Source organism: Colias philodice, chromosome 29 (assembly GCF_061535455.1).
Source record: "Colias philodice isolate Cphi_HAF_F1 chromosome 29, ilColPhil1 Martin Lab GWU primary, whole genome shotgun sequence".
Lineage (NCBI taxonomy): Eukaryota > Metazoa > Arthropoda > Insecta > Lepidoptera > Pieridae > Colias > Colias philodice.
The window spans coordinates 4,825,391-4,845,883 of NC_143114.1; the positions used below are offsets into that span (position 1 = coordinate 4,825,391).

Here is a 20,493-nt window from a genome sequence, read left to right on the forward strand (position 1 = left end):
CATTAGGTAAAGGTCAAACAACAAACAACAATTTTCACGTCACAAAAGAACGTTTTTAAATGATTTTTGTTTGGTTAGTCTGGATATGCGTCTAGAGATAATTAGTCTAAAAAAAACTGCTGTAGTGAAATATCTCAGTGGAATTTCTTTGTCAAAGCGAACCCATCAAAACTAGTAGTTTATAAGACTTAAATATGGCGCCGTAGCGTAACTACGTACAATTTGGGTCAGTAGGGCAAGTGTCGAAAAGAACGTATAGGTACCTACCGTACGTTGATATAATATAACAATGATATAACTTTTTCTGAACTAGTTTATAGTGCTCTTTGTTTGTGTGCATTTTGTTTTTGCGTATAGTGAACGATAAACATATTTTTAGAGTAATTTGCAATAGAGAAAAAATATTGTTTGGTAATTAATCAGGGTAGTTCTTAATTTTAACTGTCATTTCGGTTTTACACCCAGTTAGATTTTTTTTATTTTTTACAGTCGATAGGGAAGAGCTTGACCACAATCTCGCTTGATGTTAAGCTGAGATGTGGTCAGAGATAGTACGCGCTTCCCTAGAAGGTACCTGTTCACTCTACGCATGAAGACCCCCATATTGTACTCGTCGGGGAATACAGATTCAGGAAGACTGTTCCAGTTCCTTGCGGTTCGGATAAAGAATGTGGAATCGAACCGCTTAGTCCGGGTACATGGAACGTCCACCATATGGCGATGCCTAGAATCTAGATTTGGTTTGGAGACCAAACTTTCCGTATTTGGTTATATTCTCCAAGGTGTACATTCATATTGACACCAAAAAAAATACCTTTAGTATGTGGAAGATCTGGAGATTATTCAACAGTTATATTTTTAAAAGATAACCATTTCTGTACATTTTTTTAAGCTATTGCATAGCTTCTATCGCGGGCCTTGAGCGCGTGGACCGAATCCAGAAATTTAGTAACGAAAAACCTCACGCTCCCCACTCCGACGGGCGCGGAGGTGTGGCTTGAAGGCATAGCATGGAATAAATAGCTTTACCGCGGCAGTCCCCGAGTGCCACACGTCTTTTTAAATTATAACTCTATGTCTTATGTAATGTGTGTCGAAAACCAGTAGGCAGATTTTTCTGAAGTTCCAAATTCGAAATTTAAAATCCCTCATTCCAAAACATTATCTATTACTTCAGATGACCATAAACAAAATATTAAATAACACCAATTCTTCTTTATGGCATACAAATCTATAGGGTTAAAGACTATGAATGCCCATTTGTGACGTCATAGAGGCCCATAGAGGTTGTTAAGGCTGCAGTCTAGCAAAATTGCGTTTTCAACAAGTTATTTGACATTTTTTTCCCGGCTAATGAAATGATAAACTGAATTTTTTTTTCTTGTTTATCAATTAGTGTTATATACGCAATGCGCGTGAATTTTTTCACATTTATAAAGTTACTTTATGTTACCTTAATCAGGCCTTCAAGATAAGTCTATTTCCCCCAAAGACATTTCGAGCTAAGTTTGTGCACTCACTACGTTGCAACCGATTACAATTTACACAATCTGATCAGCGCATTATTATCCTTATATAGTCGTTATTAAAAACTGCTGAACACAATTGCCGAAAAACTTATGATTTTCTTAATTAGAACGTTATAAATTCATTAAATTTCCCATTTTTTGCCTTACAAAATCTATTGATAAATACTGCTAAAAGTTATTTTTTCCATTAATTTATTCGAGTTGGTTGAAGACCAATGAGTATTAATCCTTTAAAAAAATTTTTTTTTGAATTTTGATAATTCTTTAAATATTAAAAAAATATTTAAAATAATTAGGAAAAATCCTAGCGAATTTCTTCAGTCGCGCTCCTTGGGCCGGAGCGTTCTGACGTGTGCTCTACGCTCGATTTTCCTTCATACCGAAGTGAAAGTTGCTCTACTTCATTAAATTTAATATTTTTGTTAATTGATTATTTTTATCTTAGTTTTGTGCAAATATTCGTATTTTTAAACATTTGATTTCGATATGGAAAATAAACGAAAAAAATACGCTTGTAACTACTAGAAAAAAAAATTATCTTCGAACATAAAGTTAATGAAACCAAATAGATTGCAAAGGCGATTGGCAACAATTTCTTTATTTTACGGGGTGTCAGTAAAGGGATGTATATTTCTTTAAAACTAAAGTAAGCTCATAAATTTTCTTATAATATAATTTTTTTGAAGTTCCAAAAATGTTTATTTTTCGTTTGAGAAATACGAAATATAATATAAACTTGTATTGAGAACTTGAACTTCCCAAGTTCATCCGGGGAAATCCCCATACGGGGAAAATGATTTGTTTACTCCAAAATTGATCCGAGGTGTTTTAATTTTTTCTTCTAGTCATTTTCAACGTAGCGGCATGTTGTTTGATTATTAATTTTGTAACTTAAATACAGGATGTTGGTTTTATATTCTGATCTTACAGACGCGCTGACAAATTTAGTCCGCCATTTCTAGTTTAGTCTACCAACTCTAAGTACCAATATTAAAACGAATGGATTGTCATCACATCATCAAAACGCAGATGTAATGGAAGATCACAACAACATAGAAAATTCAGTGGGTGTTGAGAACTAAACAAACACAAGTAACAGAGACGCGAAGAATAAAAAAAGAGGACGAAAACGATAATTCGTTGATGCTCTCCCTTTTCGACGTATTGTTAGGGTACATCACCAATCTGCAAAAAACAAAACTGATGATTCCCAATTGCTGATTAAAAATGAAAAACAAATAATCGACAACAGTGGTGAAAATTTGCTGATCACAATGAAACATCCTTCAGTGGTAGCAGATTTACTCATTTCAAATGTATCGGTGAACAGCGTAAAGGAGAGGAGGACAGGAAAACATTATGAATGTGGATGGTGGATTGTATACAGGGTGTAATCGATAAGTATGTGCAGGCGATTATGACGTTATTATTGCAGGTATCAAAAAACTTAAAACTGATATCCTAATTGATCCTGATACCTAATGAGCAAAATGACAATAATAACTTTTTAAAAGTATAACGAGAAATATCTAAAAAATTTACTTTATACACTCCCATATCAAAAAGGGAAAATGGGACTAGTAGAAGTTAAATGTCTAATTCCGGCAAAAGACATGAATGCGGAAGATGCGGTTAAAAAAAAATAATATTTGAAATACAATGCAAAAAATAACACTTTTGTCATAGATAAGAATCATGACTATTTTTTCTAAATTCAGGGACAACTAAACGTTGCAGAAGCAGAAGTCTGCTTATTTGCTGTTTGGACTGGAGTGAATAATTCGTTAAAAATATCTTCTTATATATAAAAATGAATCGCAAAATGTGTTGGTAAGCGCATAACTCGAGAACGGCTGAACCGATTTCGATAATTCTTTTTTTATTATATTCCTTGAAGTACGAGGATGGTTATTACGTAGAGAAAACGTAAATATGTACCACGGGCGAAGCCGGGGCGGACTGCTAGTAATATATAAAAAAGTATGTAACGTTTAGGCAAAATAAAATGATGGACCATTATCAAGATTTTACATAAATTGCCTACTGTCAGAATTGATTGATTCGAGACTTCAGCATTCGATGCCCATCAAGGACCCATCCTATATCATTCAAGCGATTGAAAAAAAAGAGATAAATCCAGTGCAACCGATAAAGCATCAGAATGCTAGCAAAAGATTTATTAGGTTTATCAATATAAATCTATATATTACACATAATATAATAAATCTGTAGAAGACGCGAAGACTGACATCCGCGCGGACGGAGTCGCGGGCGGAAGCTAGTCAGAAATAAATATCTTTTGTTTTCATTTAACACAAACATTACATTTTTTTATTATATACAAAATTTGTTTATCCGTTTTATTAGTTAAACTGAACAACTTTCACTAAGAAACTTAGGTCGAAAAAAATGTATAGAGTTCTGCATTTTGTATGGAAAGCTTATTTTTTTTTATATTTCGTCCAAATTTCTTTGTAAAAGTTGATCAGTTATATAAACATGAAGTTAAGATATCAATAGAAAGTATTCGCAAATTTTGTGTACTGATAAAAAAAAATCACCCGGTGTAATTTTCACGAAAATTGTTTCAAATTGTCATTTTTGGTACTTATTACGAATATTAAATTATGCATACGAATGATTTAATTTTTAAAAATTAAGTGGAGCAATTTTCCCTTAGTACATTTGTATTATTTACATATAGGATGACAGGATGCATTTGTTTGCACTACTAGACCAAGCCCTTAATAGCTGCGGCACGTAACTACTTATGAAAATTATTTGACGTAAGAACATTGATGCATTTTAACAGCTGTTTTTAGCATGCTAGATAAACTAATATGTATTATAAAGCTGAAGAGTTTGTTTGTTTGAACGCGTTAATATCAAGAACTACTGGGCCGATTTGAAAAATTATTTCGGTCATTCGGTGTTAGATAGTCCATTTATCGAGGAAGGCTATAGACACAGGCAGCACAACTAGTATAATTCAATACTAGCTGTGCCCCGCGGTTTTGCCCGCATTGCTCCGCTCCTGTTGGTCTTAGCGTGATGATATACCTATAGCCTTCCTCGATAAACGGGCTATCTAACCAGGGGCGTAGCTACCGCCGTATCAGCCGTATCAATTATACGGGGCCCCCGCGCCAAGGGGGCCCCCAACTTGCGTAAGCAAAAATTACTAAAAACTTCCCAACTTTTTTTTCCAGAAATGACAAAAGTAAAAAAAAAAGCAATAATTTTCTGGCCTCCTGTGTGTATATTCAATTTGAATTGTTTGTAAAAATTTTGGAATAAGTGACAGATAGATAATTAGTTATGATGAATAAAATATATTTCTTTTAATTTTATGCAAACATTTTCTTTTTCTTTTGTGAGAAATCTTTACCCTTCCTAAGGGCCCCCAAACAAATTTTATACGGGGCCCCGCCAAGGCACGCTACGCTTCTGTATCTAACACTGAAATAATTTTTCAAATCGGATCAGTAGTTCCTGAGTATAGCGCGTTCATACAAACAACTTCTTCAGCTGATTTAATTACGATTGAATTATGATTGATGCAATAAATGTACTGGTCTAAGATCCGAATATAGGTCGACCTGTACCGGCGTGATAATAGAATGAGACCAATTTTATAATAAATGTAGTCTATTAAAAAAATCTATTAAAGATGGGTTGACTGAAAAAATCCTGGACAGGACATTTTGATTATTTTTTCAAAAATATATTTTTTTAATTAATTGCCGTACTTATCAAGATAATAAAAAAAATTATAATAGACTTGAACTTTGAAGTATGAAACCTACAGAATGTGCAGTCATAGGGTTTTCTAATATTTACCTGGACAAACTGCTAGGTTGGCACTTGGCAGGTATAAACAGGCATGTCCGTACCAGTTACTTTCACTTGATGGGATGATAGAAAAAAAATATAAATCGACATGAGCGTTGTTTTATAACAAAATTGTTTATTGTCTCAACACTGCATAATTAAAAAAATAAAAAGATTTTTTAATAATTAACTAAAAATATCCTGTCCAGGATTTTTTCAGTAAACCCATCTTTAATAGATTTTTTAATAGACTACATCTTTATATATAAAAATGAATCGCAAAATGTGTTGGTAAGCGCATAACTCGAGAACGGCTGAACCGATTTCGATAATTCTTTTTTATTATATTCCTTGTAGAAGTACGAGGATGGTTCTTATGTGAGAAAACGTAAACATGTACCACGGGCGAAGCCGGGGCGGACCGCTAGTTTATTATAAAATTGGTCTCATTCTATTATCACGCCGGTACAGGTCGACCTATTTTCGGATCTTAGACCATACAGGGTGTAATTTTAACAGATCATATTCAGTTCGATTTCCGGCCATGACAAACGAATTTTCGGAAATCTTTAAATTTCTTTTTTTTCAAAAATGGAATGGAATTCAAGAATGGAATGATATTATAAATGTGAAAGTAACTCGGTTTCTTCGTCTGTCTGTCCCGTCTCTTTTTCACGCCTAAACAACTGAACCGATTTGGGTGAAATTTATATTAGACACTGATATAGGATAGCTTTTATCCCGGAAAACTCTCGCCAACGGAAACTAAGCGAGTTTTCTTTTAAATACGCGGGCGAAGTCTCGGGCGGAAAGCGAGTTAAAAATAAAACCTTTACCAAGCTTGCTTATTGCTTGGGTTAGCTAGTATCCTTATATTCACAGAAGAAAGTTCAACTAAAAGTTATTATAATTCGGTCGGTATAAAATCGTACTATCCTATCCTACTGACTACTAATATTATAATTAATGTGAAAGTTTGTGAGGATGGATGGATGTATGGATGTTTGTTACTCTTTCACGAAAAATCTATTGGACGGTTTTTTGAACTTTACTGCAATATTGGTTACTAGCTTTCCGTCCGAGGCTTCGCCTGCTTTGTCTAAACCCTCATAAATTATATACTTAAACCTTCCTCGAGAATCACTCTTTCTATTAAAAAAACCGCATTAAAATCCGTTGCGTAGTTTTAAAGATTTAATAATAAGATTTAATTTTATAAGCATACATAGGGGCAGAGAAAGCAATTTTGTTTTATACTATGTAGTGATGTAAAAGTTTGTGAGGATGTATGGATGTTTGTTACTTGTTCACGAAAAATCTACTCTACATATTTCGATGAAACTTTACAGTAATATAGGTCATCAGAATAACAAATGAGCTTATAGCCTTCTTTATTATGCTCTGCGCGGCACAGCTACTTGGTTTATATTTTTATCCATTCACGAACCATTTTGTTTTAGAGCATCTATTATTAGTCATGTTTGATAGAAAATAGCTTCACTAAATAGTATAAAACAAAGTCGCTTTCTCTGTCCCTATGTCCCTATGTCCCTTTGTACGCTTAAATCTTTGAAACTACGAAACGGATTTTGATGCGGTTTTTTTAATAGATAGAGTAATTTAAAAGGGAGGTTTATATGTATAATAACATCCATTAAATAGTGGAGAAGTACTGTTATTTTTGAGGTTTCTAATGTGATGTCGTAAATAATTATATTTTTTCCGCTTACATTGCAAACGCAGGCTACGCGTTTTATCAAAATAATGTACTAAGTATTGTACACATTGAAAAGGTCTACAGAAAAGTCCGCGATGGTACCTATATGTCTATCTGTCTATCTCTTATGGATAACCCACAATAACTTTTTTTGTCATTTACTTTTTACGACAAAATATAATGGTTAATTTTCTAAGCGATTTTAACCAATACAGCATTAATCCTTAACGAATTAAATACCTTGAATACATTGTTCATTTAATATAGATCTATATGGCCCCTTACACCGTATGATTAAAGTGAATATTTTCGAAGATATTACAGATTTAAAAATTGCGGGACGTAGCGTTTGCGGCGGTACCGGCCGGCCGCCATTGCACCCGTGCGAAGCCGGGGCGGGTGGCTAGTTTGTAATAAAAGTACAAAAGTATTATAGTTACAAAACCAGCAGGATTGTTTATTTTCTACAAAATGCTTTCTACCTACGACGGGCTCTTTTTTCTCTCAGTTTGGCGTGTATGATAAATGATAATCCCTATTCCCTTCAGCTTCGGAGTCATTATAATCATAATCAACTTCCACTACATTTTAAACAAATCTGACTAACTGTCAGATTTTTCAAAAATTGACAATTTATCTCGGCATAGTGCTTCGTTCTTTCTTTCCATTCAAAAATTATATCAGTATACAACAAAAAATTTCACTAGCGCGATTCAACTCGACTCAATAGCGTATAGCGACATCTATTTTCACTGAACTAAGTTACTTGTTCATATAGCATTTTTCTCTACGTTATTTAATTATTATTGAAATGATTTCTGGAACAAAATGTTTTAACTATGTTCCTAAATTTTAATATGATAGAATAAGGCCAGGTAAGGCAACCTCAACTTATAACTTGGAGCATATTTGAAGTGAAACTTCTTTATCGGGGTTGGAAAAAAATTTAGTGTAACATTTTTTTGTTACGCGTGACATTTTTCCGTTACGCGCCATATTTTTCTTATCCCTACCACGCGTTATTCGACGTATTTCTGTAAAGTTGCATAAAATAAATTATTTTTTGAAAAATAAGGTCATAAAGAAGTTTCACTTCTTACGTGTGTACACTAGTACACGCACACATTTTTTTCTACTAGTGATTCAGTAAGCAGTTTCTATATAGAAGAGCCGGCAAGAAACTATATAATTGCTCTTTAAAAGTGTTATCAATTTTGCAAAATTTCTCATTTAGATAATACTAGATTTGTGACCGCGGCTTCGCCTGCGTTTTAAAAGAAAAACCCGCATAGGTCCCGTTCCTGTAGGATTTCCGGGATAAAAGCCTATGTTTTATTCTGGGTCTTCAGCTACTTACTTTTACATACTAAATTTCTTTGTAATCGGTCAAATAGTTTTTACGTGAAAGAATAACAAACATGCATCCTCACAAACTTTCGCATTTATGATATGTAGGTCGTAGGATGTAAGAGCACTGTGTGTCATATGTGTATGGTGGTTCGCTAGAGCATTCCATCTTTTAAATTATATGAATATGATATATGTATTATATAACACTGTATTACAATTTACAAACCTCAAAACCATATCTATTGTGTAGACATTTTTTGTCCAAATTTGATTTATTCACTTTGATAATCTATACATATTATAAATCTGTAGAAGGGTCAATTCTGTACATTGAAAATATTGAAAAAATAAATAGCAGGGGGTGTTACTGGATCGATACCAAACCCAAATATGTGATTAAAAAATTTTTGTCTGTCTGTCTGTCTGTCTGTATGTGAAGACATCACGTGAAAACTAACGGTTCGATTTCGATGAAACTTGGTATAATTATACCTTATTATCCTGGGCGTAAAATAGGATACTTACTTTTTATCCTGAAAAAAATACGAAGAAAAAAAATAATCTTAATTTTTCAGTTTTATCCATAGACGTTGTTCTGTAGAACAGCGAACACACGTTGGGTATTATTATAGGCCTAGCCGTATTTCAGTCCAATAGATATTTATAAGATGGTATTGTCAGAGTTACTCAAAATGGAGAAATAAACCATCCACGCGAAGAGCGACATCCGCGCGGACGGAGTCGCGGGCGAAGCTAGTTCGAAATAAAATAATATTCATATGATACTAAAAGATATGTATTTGTCTTCCTTTTTACATTAAAGTTCATGTAATTTTATATTGTAGTCGCATCTTCAATAACTTAAATATATAAAATATCAATCGTTGTCAATATTATATATATATATATATATATCTATACTAATAATTTAAAGAGGAAAGGTTTGTAATTATGTATGTATGTATGGTTTTCACGCATAAACTACTGGACCGATTTCAAAAATTCTTTCACCATTAGAAAGCTGCATCTTCATTGAGCAACAGGAAATCCCACGGGAACGCGGGCGAAGCCGCAGGCGGAAAGCTAGTCTTATATATAGAAATGAATCGCAAAATGTGTTGGTAAGCGCATAACTCGAGAACGGCTGAACCGATTTCGATAATTATTTTTTTATTATATTCCTTGAAGTACGAGGATGGTTCTTATGTAGAGAAAACGTAAACATGTACCACGGGCGAAGCCGGGGCGGACCGCTAGTTGAAACATAAATAAAAGATCTCTTAGGTACTTTGGTCATAATACTTTCTATCTTTACAGTTTCTTGCCGGCTCTTCTTTGTAGAAAATGCTTTCTGAAATAGTGCTAAATGCTAAATTATGTAATTTGAAAAGGGCTTCTCAAGGAACTCTAACTTAATGAATTAATGTTTGAATTTTTATTAATCCAATAGAGAACAAAGCTTATTTCTTAACCTTCATCTCTTGAAATTTCCATCAAAATTTTCCAAATAAATTCCATAAGCATTTTCCTAAAAACATACATTTCCTTTGCCTACACTTTTGCCATAATACTATAAAAAGAAAAAAAAAACAACGTTCCATCAAAATTCAAAATCAAACCGCGAACCATAAACAAACTGACTTGCATTCCATAAGTCGTTCTAATCCATAGAGTATAGACTATATTTTAATCTTTTTTTTTTAATTCTAATTCCCGCCTTCACAATGTACAAGTAGGTCAGTAGGGCGAGGACGGAGCCGCGCGGTAGGTGTGCGCGTTGCATGTATTGATCGAGCACTGTAGTTCTATTTATGTAGTATGGACATTGGGATGTACTTTGGTCAGGTTGCTATGTCGAAGGGTGTATGCAGTTAGTTTTACGTAGTTATGTTTGTTCCTTTGTTGTGAACTATGTATATTTATGAACCATTATCAAAAATAGCTTTAGTAGTACATATAGCATTTTTATGTGTGTCTATATTATCCTTAATTAGGTATATAACAAAGAATTAAAGCGTCTAGATTCTAAAATAGTCTACAAACTAACCTTCTTTCTATTGCTATTAGCTTCTAATTTGCATTATAAAGAGGACATCTAATTTTACATGTCTGTAAGGGGTAATCTTCGAAAGAACTGATTCGATCATAAAAATTCTTTGACTAATAGAAAGTTAAACAGCTATTCAGGAGATCCTGACCATTTTTCTTTACCCTGGACTAAAATGGACAAAGAAACGTTCTATGAGTTAAATGCAATTAGTTAAGAATAAGTTCCTTTTTTTTAAGTGGGGAAATCTTCCAAAGATACCCACGGCCCCCGGGGAAGGAGCCGTGGGTTATGTCGGATTCTTACCGACTAAAACCCCACTGTGTTCCGTCGAGCCCCTTTAATGATGGGGCCGCTGGTATTGGTTGGAATTCTTCCGCGACCAAGAATAAGTTCCTACTGTTTTACTTTTTCTATAATTTCCTTTGTCTATTAAACTATACGTGGTCAAAATTTGTTATCTATTAGCTGCGCCCACAGTTTTACCCGCATTGCTCCGCTCTTATTGGTCTTAGCGTGATGGTAGCCAGGAGAAATGGACTATCTAACTGACAGTGAAACCTATTTTTATTCCGGACCCGTGTTTCCTGAAATTAGCGCGTTGAAGGAAACAAACTCTTAACACAAATAAATAATAATATGAAGCTGAAGTGTTTGTTTGAACGCGCTAATCTCAAGAACTACTGAACCGATTAAAATTATATCATTTTATTTGATGGACGCTAGTACTCATAAATGTATATTTTTAACAGATTCTATACGCATACTGAAGCATTCTGGCTTGGTCATGGGCATGGGGATTAAATAATATTAGGTTTATTTATAACTAGCTATGCTCGCGCCGTATACATATAAAAAATTATGGTGCAGGTAGGTAATAGACTTAAATGAATCTTTTAGCTAAAGAATAATCCGATTCAATCTTTAAGATTGAATCTTCTGTCAAGAAGTAGCCAGTTGGTTTAATAATTATTTTAAATTAATAACCATTTCGATAATTACAAAGAATGTGATTGATTCTGCGCCATTTTGTGACGTCATAGGTAATTAAAACGAAACTAAGAACAGATACCCCTAAAGACATTCACAACCCATCTAGATGGGACGTATATCTGTACTAATATTATAAAGCCGACGAGTTTGTTTGTTTGAACACGCTAATCTCGGGAACTACTGGTCCAATTTGAAAAAATATTTCGGTGTTAGATAGCCCATTTCCTCGATAAATGGGGCCCATATAAGGCTATAGGCTATATATCATCTCGCTAAGACCAACAGGAGCGGAGCACTGCGGGTAAAACTGCGGAGCACAGCTAGTAAATACAAATGAATCAAGCCCCAACAAGGTAACTAACTGTAACTGCGTCACTTCTTCCCTAGTCACTGTTTCGGGTACATCATCAGATCGAATTGAGCCTTTATAAACCGTAGTAATTTATAAATACTAAAATAAAAAGCTAAGAGAAAATGATGCCTTTATCTTATGTATCAAGGTTGAAATAACCAATTTTTCAACAAAAATAATCATTACAATGGGAACATAAGCGATGAAGTTATATCCACGAATATTCGAGAATAAATAGGACACAGGAGGCTGATCACCTTCTTGTCCGTAAAGAAAAGCGATTACATAGTGAAACAGCTTGCATAATGCATCTGCCCCATACCCCATTTGGGGATACAGGCATTCACATTTTTTCCAACTCAAACATTTATTTATTCAATTAGACTAGTAGAAGAATTTTTGAATCGTCATAACATATTTTTAACATTTACCACCGATTTGGAAAGCAGTATCTATGTCAGTATTACAAGTTAATAATAAGTGCATAATCATAACTACACCTACCCACACACACATACTCACACTCACACTAACACATACACACACAAACATTAAAGCGCTTTCCACCTTTACTTGTAATTTTTTAAATTTTATTTTGTACTAGAGGTCTGCCCCGGCTTCGCCCGTGGTACATATTTCGCAATAAAAGGTAGCCTATGTCCTTTCTCGGGTATCAAAACATCTCCATACCAAATTTCATGCAAATTGGTTCAGTAGTTTAGGCGTGATTGAGTAGATAACAGACAGACAGACAGACAGAGTTACTTTCGCATTTATAATATTAGTATGTATAACGTAGGTATACTGTTAAGAATTTAATGGGAGAAGCCACTGGCTCCTGAGACACAGTATTTAACTAATTCAGGAGCCTATGGATTCAAATATAAGCTGTACCTATTTCTTTATGTCAATAAAGTTTTTATTATTTATTTATTTATTTATAACATGTCAAAGAACTTTTTGCTTTATCTGCAGGTGAAACCGCGCGGCACATTTAGTTCTACATAATATTTAGCCTCTAATTCATAGGAACTCTGAACATTTCTCTATTTTTAACTTTAGTATGGCGACCCTGGCCTACATTAGTAACATGAAACTATCATTTGAGGCGCCAAGTCGTATGCCAAATAGAAACTTACTAGATGTGCCTTGTTTTTTGCTCGTGGACAAATTCAATTCTTTTCCTTTTTCTATATGGTCGATTTTTTTAACAGACTATTACCTTTTTTTTAATTTTATTTTATTTATTAAAAAGGTTCATCACCAGTTGTTACATATGTATCATTCACGTAAAACAGTAACATAGGATTTACACATTATTATGCACAACTATTACAGATGAACACTACATTCACAAAGAGTTTAGACTGTTTGAGTCTGAGTCTTCAACTAGGTAATATTTACATTCTAAACTAGCGGTCCGCCCCGGCTTCGCCCGTGGTACATATTTACGTTTTCTCTACATAAAAACCATCCTCGTACTTCAAGGAATATAATAAAAAAAAGAATTATCGAAATCGGTTCAGCCGTTCTCGAGTTATGCGCTTACCAACACATTTTGCGATTCATTTTTATATATAAGACTAGCGGTCCGCCCCGGCTTCGCCCGTGGTACATATTTACATTTTCTCTACATAAAAACCATCCTCGTACTTCAAGGAATATAATAAAAAAAGAATTATTTAAATCGGTTCAGCCGTTCTCGAGTTATGCGCTTACCAACACATTTTGCGATTCATTTTTATATATAAGACTAGCGGTCCGCCCCGGCTTCGCCCGTGGTACATAATATTTACGTTTTCTCTACATAAAAACCATCCTCGTACTTCAAGGAATATAATAAAAAAAGAATGATCGAAATCGGTTCAGCCGTTCTCGAGTTATGCGCTTACCAACACATTTTACGATTCATTTTTATATATAAGATTTCATCCAAATCATTCAATAGGTTTTGTACAAAGTTAGATTTTGGTCCGGACTAGCATACATACAACTTAACTAAAGAAGAGCGTGTGTGCTGAGCACACGTGTCAGAAGTGAAACTTCTTTGGCAAGATTTAAAGATACCAAAATCGTCGCCTTACTCCATGACGGTATTGCCCTGTTTTAATGTACTGAATCGAAAATTTGAAGTATTAATAAAAATTAGGAGTTATATTGCATATCTTTACTCTTTTCGTTAGTCCTTATTTCAGCGATAAAAATGTTTTACAAATATTATGCGCTTAAAAGGTAAACATCATAGTTTACTAGCCTTAAATGTTGTATTTTTAGGGTTATTTGCAATTTCATTACAGAGAAGTTGCGAACTGTAACGATGCTTTTTAAAATGGGAAAGATTTAACAGTATATTTAGATTTTAATCTTATTTTATTAATAAGGTAAATTTTGAAGACAAAGCTTATGGATGAGCAATGGCAAAAAATGGCAACCATCGATTAATAATAATTGATCTAACAATCAATTATCTGACAAAAGATAAATGAGGTAGGAAGTGTTTAGGCACATGAATAATATAATAAATAGAATTGGTTTAATATTTGAAATATATAATAAGAACATTACTTTATATTTTATAATACAGATACATATTTCAATATAAGTTTTCAATTTTTTTTTTATAATATGTAGACAATATACATCAATAAAATATACATTTATAACATAAAGATAACAGATATAACATTACATAAATAAAAATAAAAAATGTGTGCGTGTACTAGTGTACGAAGAAGTGAGACTTCTTTATGACCTTATTTTTCAAAAAATAATTTACTTGCAAGTTTACAGAAATACGTCGAATCACGCGTGGTAGGGATAAGAAAAAGATGGCGCGTAACGGAAAAATGTCACGCGTAACGAAAAAGGAGTTTCATTTCAAAAACATTGCTAAAATAGGTACACATTTGCAAAGCAAATACGCACAATACATTTTACAATAAGATACAATACACACGCCAAAAAAATTCAAAATCAAAACACCCTCAATTCATAGACTATTTAGTCGATGGTCTTCACAGATGATTAAATGCGCAACATTCACGATGCATGAGCATTACCGCCCCCTTGCACCGTCAGAGGACGTGCAAGATGCATAAAGAACGTCACGCAGTTTGCTGTTATGTTGGTAGTCTATGGGTGTTTATAGTCTATGACTCGATTGACCGGCAACATTGTTATTTTTAACAAATCAAATCATTGTCCTTGTGTAAAATATTAAAAAAAATAATGTAATTACTAAATACATATAAAGTAACATTGTTCATTGATCAATATGTCAGAATTTATTTTTGGAGATGATAAATTTAACAAAATAATGTAAATAAATAGGACTTGATTGCATATAATTGTAAAATTATCGATAAATAAGAAACAGGTTTTTGTTCGATCATAAATTTCTGAATCTAATTAAAACAAAGTTGCCAAATCGAGTCACAAAGATATATACATGCTGTCTATGGTTCTTCGTTTTTTCTTCGTACAGATTGTAAACACAACCTACCCACCATTCGACAAGACTGACGGTAGACAACGTCAATCCGGACGAATGGCGGGAAAGTAGCATTTGTTCTTCTTCTGTATGGTTCTTCTTTTTTCTTGACTCTGGATTTTCTATGAGACTTAATAAATAGGAGAGCAATACAAATATATTTTGTACCTTTACAATATAGGAAAGGAATATGAAAGGATACGAAAAAAGGGATTTCAGAGGAAGGAAAGGAAATCGTGCCAAGAATATTAATAAGTATATATCCTAATAAATTTCAAGTAGCATTATTTTTAATAATTAAAAACCAACAGTAGCCCAAAACTTATTATGATTTGAGCATACTCAAGAGATGTCGTAGGTAATTTTATAAATATTATTTTGTGTTGAATGTAACTTTTTAAAAGTATAAGTAGTAGTATTCGATCTTTAAAAATCGAGATGAAAATTTATAATTATAATAAGACGCGTAAATATCGAAGCAGTATAATTAAAATTTTTAAGTTATGTTTAACACAGATATAGCTATGAGAGAGTAGGTCATATTTCTGTTACTATTATGTTAACTTCCTCCTATTTGATTTAGTTTTTACTAGCACGATTCATTTTAATGCTAATTAATTAAAATTTATTTATTATCATCTTAATATTATCACTTGTTTATCTGAAATATTCACTTACCACAAGAGCTTCAAAATTATCGGGTATTTTCCGATAGGTTCGTTGCAAACAAATGAAGGAGTCAAGTTTTTCGTCAAGGTTAAAAAATCACGAGCGCGAAGCGCGAGTGATTTTTCCTGAAAAACTTGACGACTTTATTTGTTTGCAGGGAACCTTGAGGGAAATGTCAGATAATTTTGAAGCTCGTGTGGTATTCGGGAGATTATTTTTCCGTCCCAAATGTCGGCCAATAATTTCACAATTGAATTGAACCTGTCAGTTTGACGTCAACGACCAGAGAAAATTTTCAAAAAATTATCAGTATGCAATTGTGCAAAGTGCAATTCTATTGGTTGATATTTGGGTCGGAAAAATAATCTCAATTATTCGTACCTACAACGATTTACTATTTAATAAAATATGCATAAATAATGTTTTTGCTATCATCACTAGTATAAAACAAAGTCGATTACTCGGTCCCTATGTCCACTTGTAGGTATGCTTATAATTAAAACAACGCTACCGTCATTGATGCAGTTCTTTTATTAGATAGAGTGATTCAAGAGAAAGGTTTTAGTATATAATTTTTTAGGTTTTAGACAAAGCGGGCGAAACCTCGGGCGGAAAGCTAGTTATATAAATCGTATATTTAAGGGTTATCGCGAAGATAATTTTAAAACAACTATATTCACCAAAACACTACCTAAAAAACGACATAAAAACTTCCATTGCAACATCGACTGTCGCAATGCCGAATTTCGATGACCTCCAATTATTAGTCCGTTGAAAACCGTGCTCAATCATAGTACACAACAACAATAGTATAATAATAAGTATTAGTAAACCGTAAATACGCGAACAACCTTCCACCACAAGGGCTGAACTACGAATGACGTTACGACAAGTGAGTGCATAGCACCACCTTTCGGCACGCTATTCCATGCCGTATCTAGTCTACTTGTATCTATATCTATGGTTCGTGTTTAAAATTATATTATAACCTAACCTATTTCCCGTACTTGCGGCGTGAATTATCAACATCGAAGATAATCGTTGTGATTAGATAAAACAGTTTCACACATGTTGAAATATTTCTGATAATTATGTGGAACAAAGGTTCTTATAATGTATTTCTTTTTTATATCTATACTAATATTATAAAGCTGAAGAGTTTGTTTGCTTGTTTGAACGCACTAATCTCGGGAACTACTGGTCCGATTTGAAAAATTCTTTCAGTGTTACATAGCCCATTTATCGAGGAAGGTTATAGGCTATATTTCATCACGCTACGGGCAACAGGAGTGGAGCCACGGGGGTGAAACCACGCGGAGCAGCTAGTGTATATATAAAATCCCGGAAATCCCACGGGAACGAAAACTATGCGGTTTTTCCTTTGAAAACACGGGCGAAGCCGCGGGCGGAAATCTAATTAATAATAATTCATTTTGGTTAATTTTTGTAAAAGAAGAAAAGAGAAAAAGGAATATTTCCACTTGACTTGTTAGAAAATTAAATAATTAATCTGTGACTCTTTTGAAAACATTTTTTCAAAAAATCTGTGACTTTTTTTTAAATAAATTTTTATCAAGAAAGCATGACGGATAAATCTTAGTTTTTATAGCGACTTTTGTGATGAAATTATGAAAGAGCATTACAAAATGCAATATTATATCTTCCTATATGCATTTTTGAAGTGAAACTTCTTTATCGGGGTTGGAAAAAAATTTAGTGTAACATTTTTTCGTTACGCGTGATATTTTTCCGCTACGCGCCATCTTTTTCTTACGAAAGAAAGAAAGAAAAAATATTTAATGCCACATGTTACACACACTTAATAACTACTTATATTACTAAAAAAAATATACAATAGTTTACATGGCAATCGAGTCAGGCTCAGCCATGCTGTCGGGCTTTAACACCTGAACAGCGCTGATTTTCAGTCTGCCCCCTTATCCCTACCACGCGTGATTCGACGTATTTCTGTAAAGTTGCATATAGTAAATTATTTTTTGAAAAATAAGGTCATAAAGAAGTTTCACTTCTTACGTGTGTACACTAGTACATGCACACATTTTTTACTCAAATGCATGAGTTATTATTTTTATTATACATGATATTAAATAATGTTTAGCTTCTACTTTGTATAGCTGCTTTTTAAATAAAAAAAGGAGACTGAATGATATTTCGCATGTGCAGTTTAAAATATTAAAAGTTATATCATTATAGTCTGACTGGTTGGCTTGGTTGGTAGCAACCCTACCTTCCGAGCCACTGGTTGTGGGTTCGATTCCCACCCGGGGAAAACTTTTGTGTGATGAACATAGATGTTTGCTCCGTGTCTGGGTGTTAATCTTCTTATATATAAAATTCTCGTGTCACAATGTTAGTCTGCATACTCCTCCAAAACGGGTGGACCGATTCTCATGAAATTTTCTGTGCATATCGGGTAAGTCTGAGAATCGGCCAGCATCTATTTTTCATATGTACCACAGGCGAAGCCGTGGCGGACCGCTAGTTATCTATATAATTATATATGTATGTTTATCAGCCATCTGGTTTCCATAACACAAGCAAAAGCTTAGTATGGGATCAGATTGTGCCGTGTGTGAAAATTGTCCCGAATATTTATTTATTTATAGTCACTTTGAAATCTTTGAAGCAATCTTTAAAGTGGACTTGGAAATTGCATTTGACAATATTGTATTTAAAAGCAGATTGATTAAGTAAGGCTTTGATAAGAAAGAAACAAAATTAAATCAATTTTTTGTAGCTATAGGTTTAATTATTTAAATGTTAATCTTGCATTATATCTTCTTCTCTTATATATAAAAATGAATCGCAAAATGTGTTGGTATGGGCATAACTCGAGAACGGCTGAACCGATTTCGATAATTCTTTTTTTATTATATTCCTTGAAGTAACTACGAGGATGGTTTTTATGTAGAGAAAACCTAAATATGTAGTACCACGGGCGAAGCCGGGGCGGACCGCTAGTATTTAATATTTTTATAATTTTTAGGGTTCCAAACTTCAACAAAAAAAGGAACACTTACACAATAATTTTGTTGTCCGTCTGTCTGTCTATCAATACCTTTTTATAGTAGTTTGTTACATTGCTATAATATAATATGTACTATGTAGTAATCTATGAACTGTTAATTTTTTTAAATAATACACATTTATCTAATTAGGTCACTTCGAGGGCAGTTAATTTACATTCTTGTTAAAGTAAAATAATTATAAATACTGTAATTTGTGAAAGAAACACCTATACATAGCTATAGTAGAAGGTACTTATAATTATATGGCAACCTAATGTAGTATGTACTTATGCAGGTGATGTCATCTTTTAAAATTGATGAGGAAAAAATGCAATGTAGTTATTTTCAATTAGAAAACATCATACAGAATGATGACCATACAAGATTCCAAATTATAATTTGGAACATTGAAACGATAATTTAACCTAAACAGGAAATGGATTTGCTGCAGAATTACGTCATATCTCAATATAAGGTTATTTCCTTACCTGACTAGTGTTGCTATCGAAGACTGCATCATAAGCGTAAATGCGCGGCGGCTCTGGCGGCGATACATTCGTCCTCGTGACTGCTATGGTATTATTCACCGTGTCAACTGATACGCAGTTGTACGATCCGTCGATTTTTTCCCTCGAATCCATCGGACGCAGGCGCACAACCACCCGAACATTCTCGACCGTCCCGCCCAACTCCGCATCCTAGCCGCGGAAATTAGAAAAAAAAATTAACAAGATTTCCATTTTCCACACACGTGCCGCGCAATATGCGTAGTTACATGACCCTGACATAAATCCCTTATGAGTCACGCGGAAACGATACTGTTGCAAGTAAAAGTTTGGCTACGTAATCGAATTCGTTAATTCCAATTGGAATACGCTCCCATTGCAGCAATGTGGCTGAGGAAATGGTGAATTACGAAATCGTAGCCCGGAAATCACATGATAAGAATAGTAATGGCACTTACAGGCATTTTGCACGTTGTTCCTCAGTTGATTCACGCACCAGAGTGTTTATAATCGCACTGAAGCAGTGACGTCTTTGTTTGTCGAATATTGAGTAAAATCAATACTGTCGACCTACTTTTCTTTGGGCCCTCGATTTGTTCGCACTGCCCTCGCTGCTTGCTAACGAAAATGAAATTGAAATGACTTATGACAGTTAATTTATAGGTGTTGCCTTAATAGCGTCTTTTGTATATGGCAATAATTTCTAATTTAAATTTAATAGAGAAAATAAATAGTTTTATAATAGGTTTAGATTATATGATACTTAATAATAGTAGGGGATACTCAAATAAAACAATAATAATTATATACAAAATGTCTAGCTGTAAAATCCAAACAAAATTTATAAATTGGCAGAATCTCTCCTCACTGGGATCGGTAGTTGCCATTTGAAAAAAAAAGAAGAAGAACAAAATTTAAAAAGAGAAATCGATGTAAACATTTCTATGCGTAATTAAATCAATGTATTGTAGAAAATAAAA

General features: G+C 33.6%; 1 protein-coding gene across 1 annotated transcript in view; it reads right to left on the minus strand.

The window, feature by feature from the left end:
- Klp64D (kinesin-like protein 64D) overlaps positions 1-20,140 on the minus strand; it is a 153,362-nt gene extending 133,222 nt beyond the window's left edge. The window contains exons 1-2 of the mRNA XM_089713024.1: positions 19,972-20,140; positions 19,496-19,705 (exon numbers count right to left, since the gene is read on the minus strand). Coding sequence (XP_089569150.1) covers positions 19,496-19,705; positions 19,972-19,977 — 216 coding nt within the window. The 5' untranslated portion in view covers positions 19,978-20,140. The remainder of the gene's footprint in view (positions 1-19,495; positions 19,706-19,971) is intronic.
- Between the last annotated feature and the right edge of the window lie 353 nt (positions 20,141-20,493).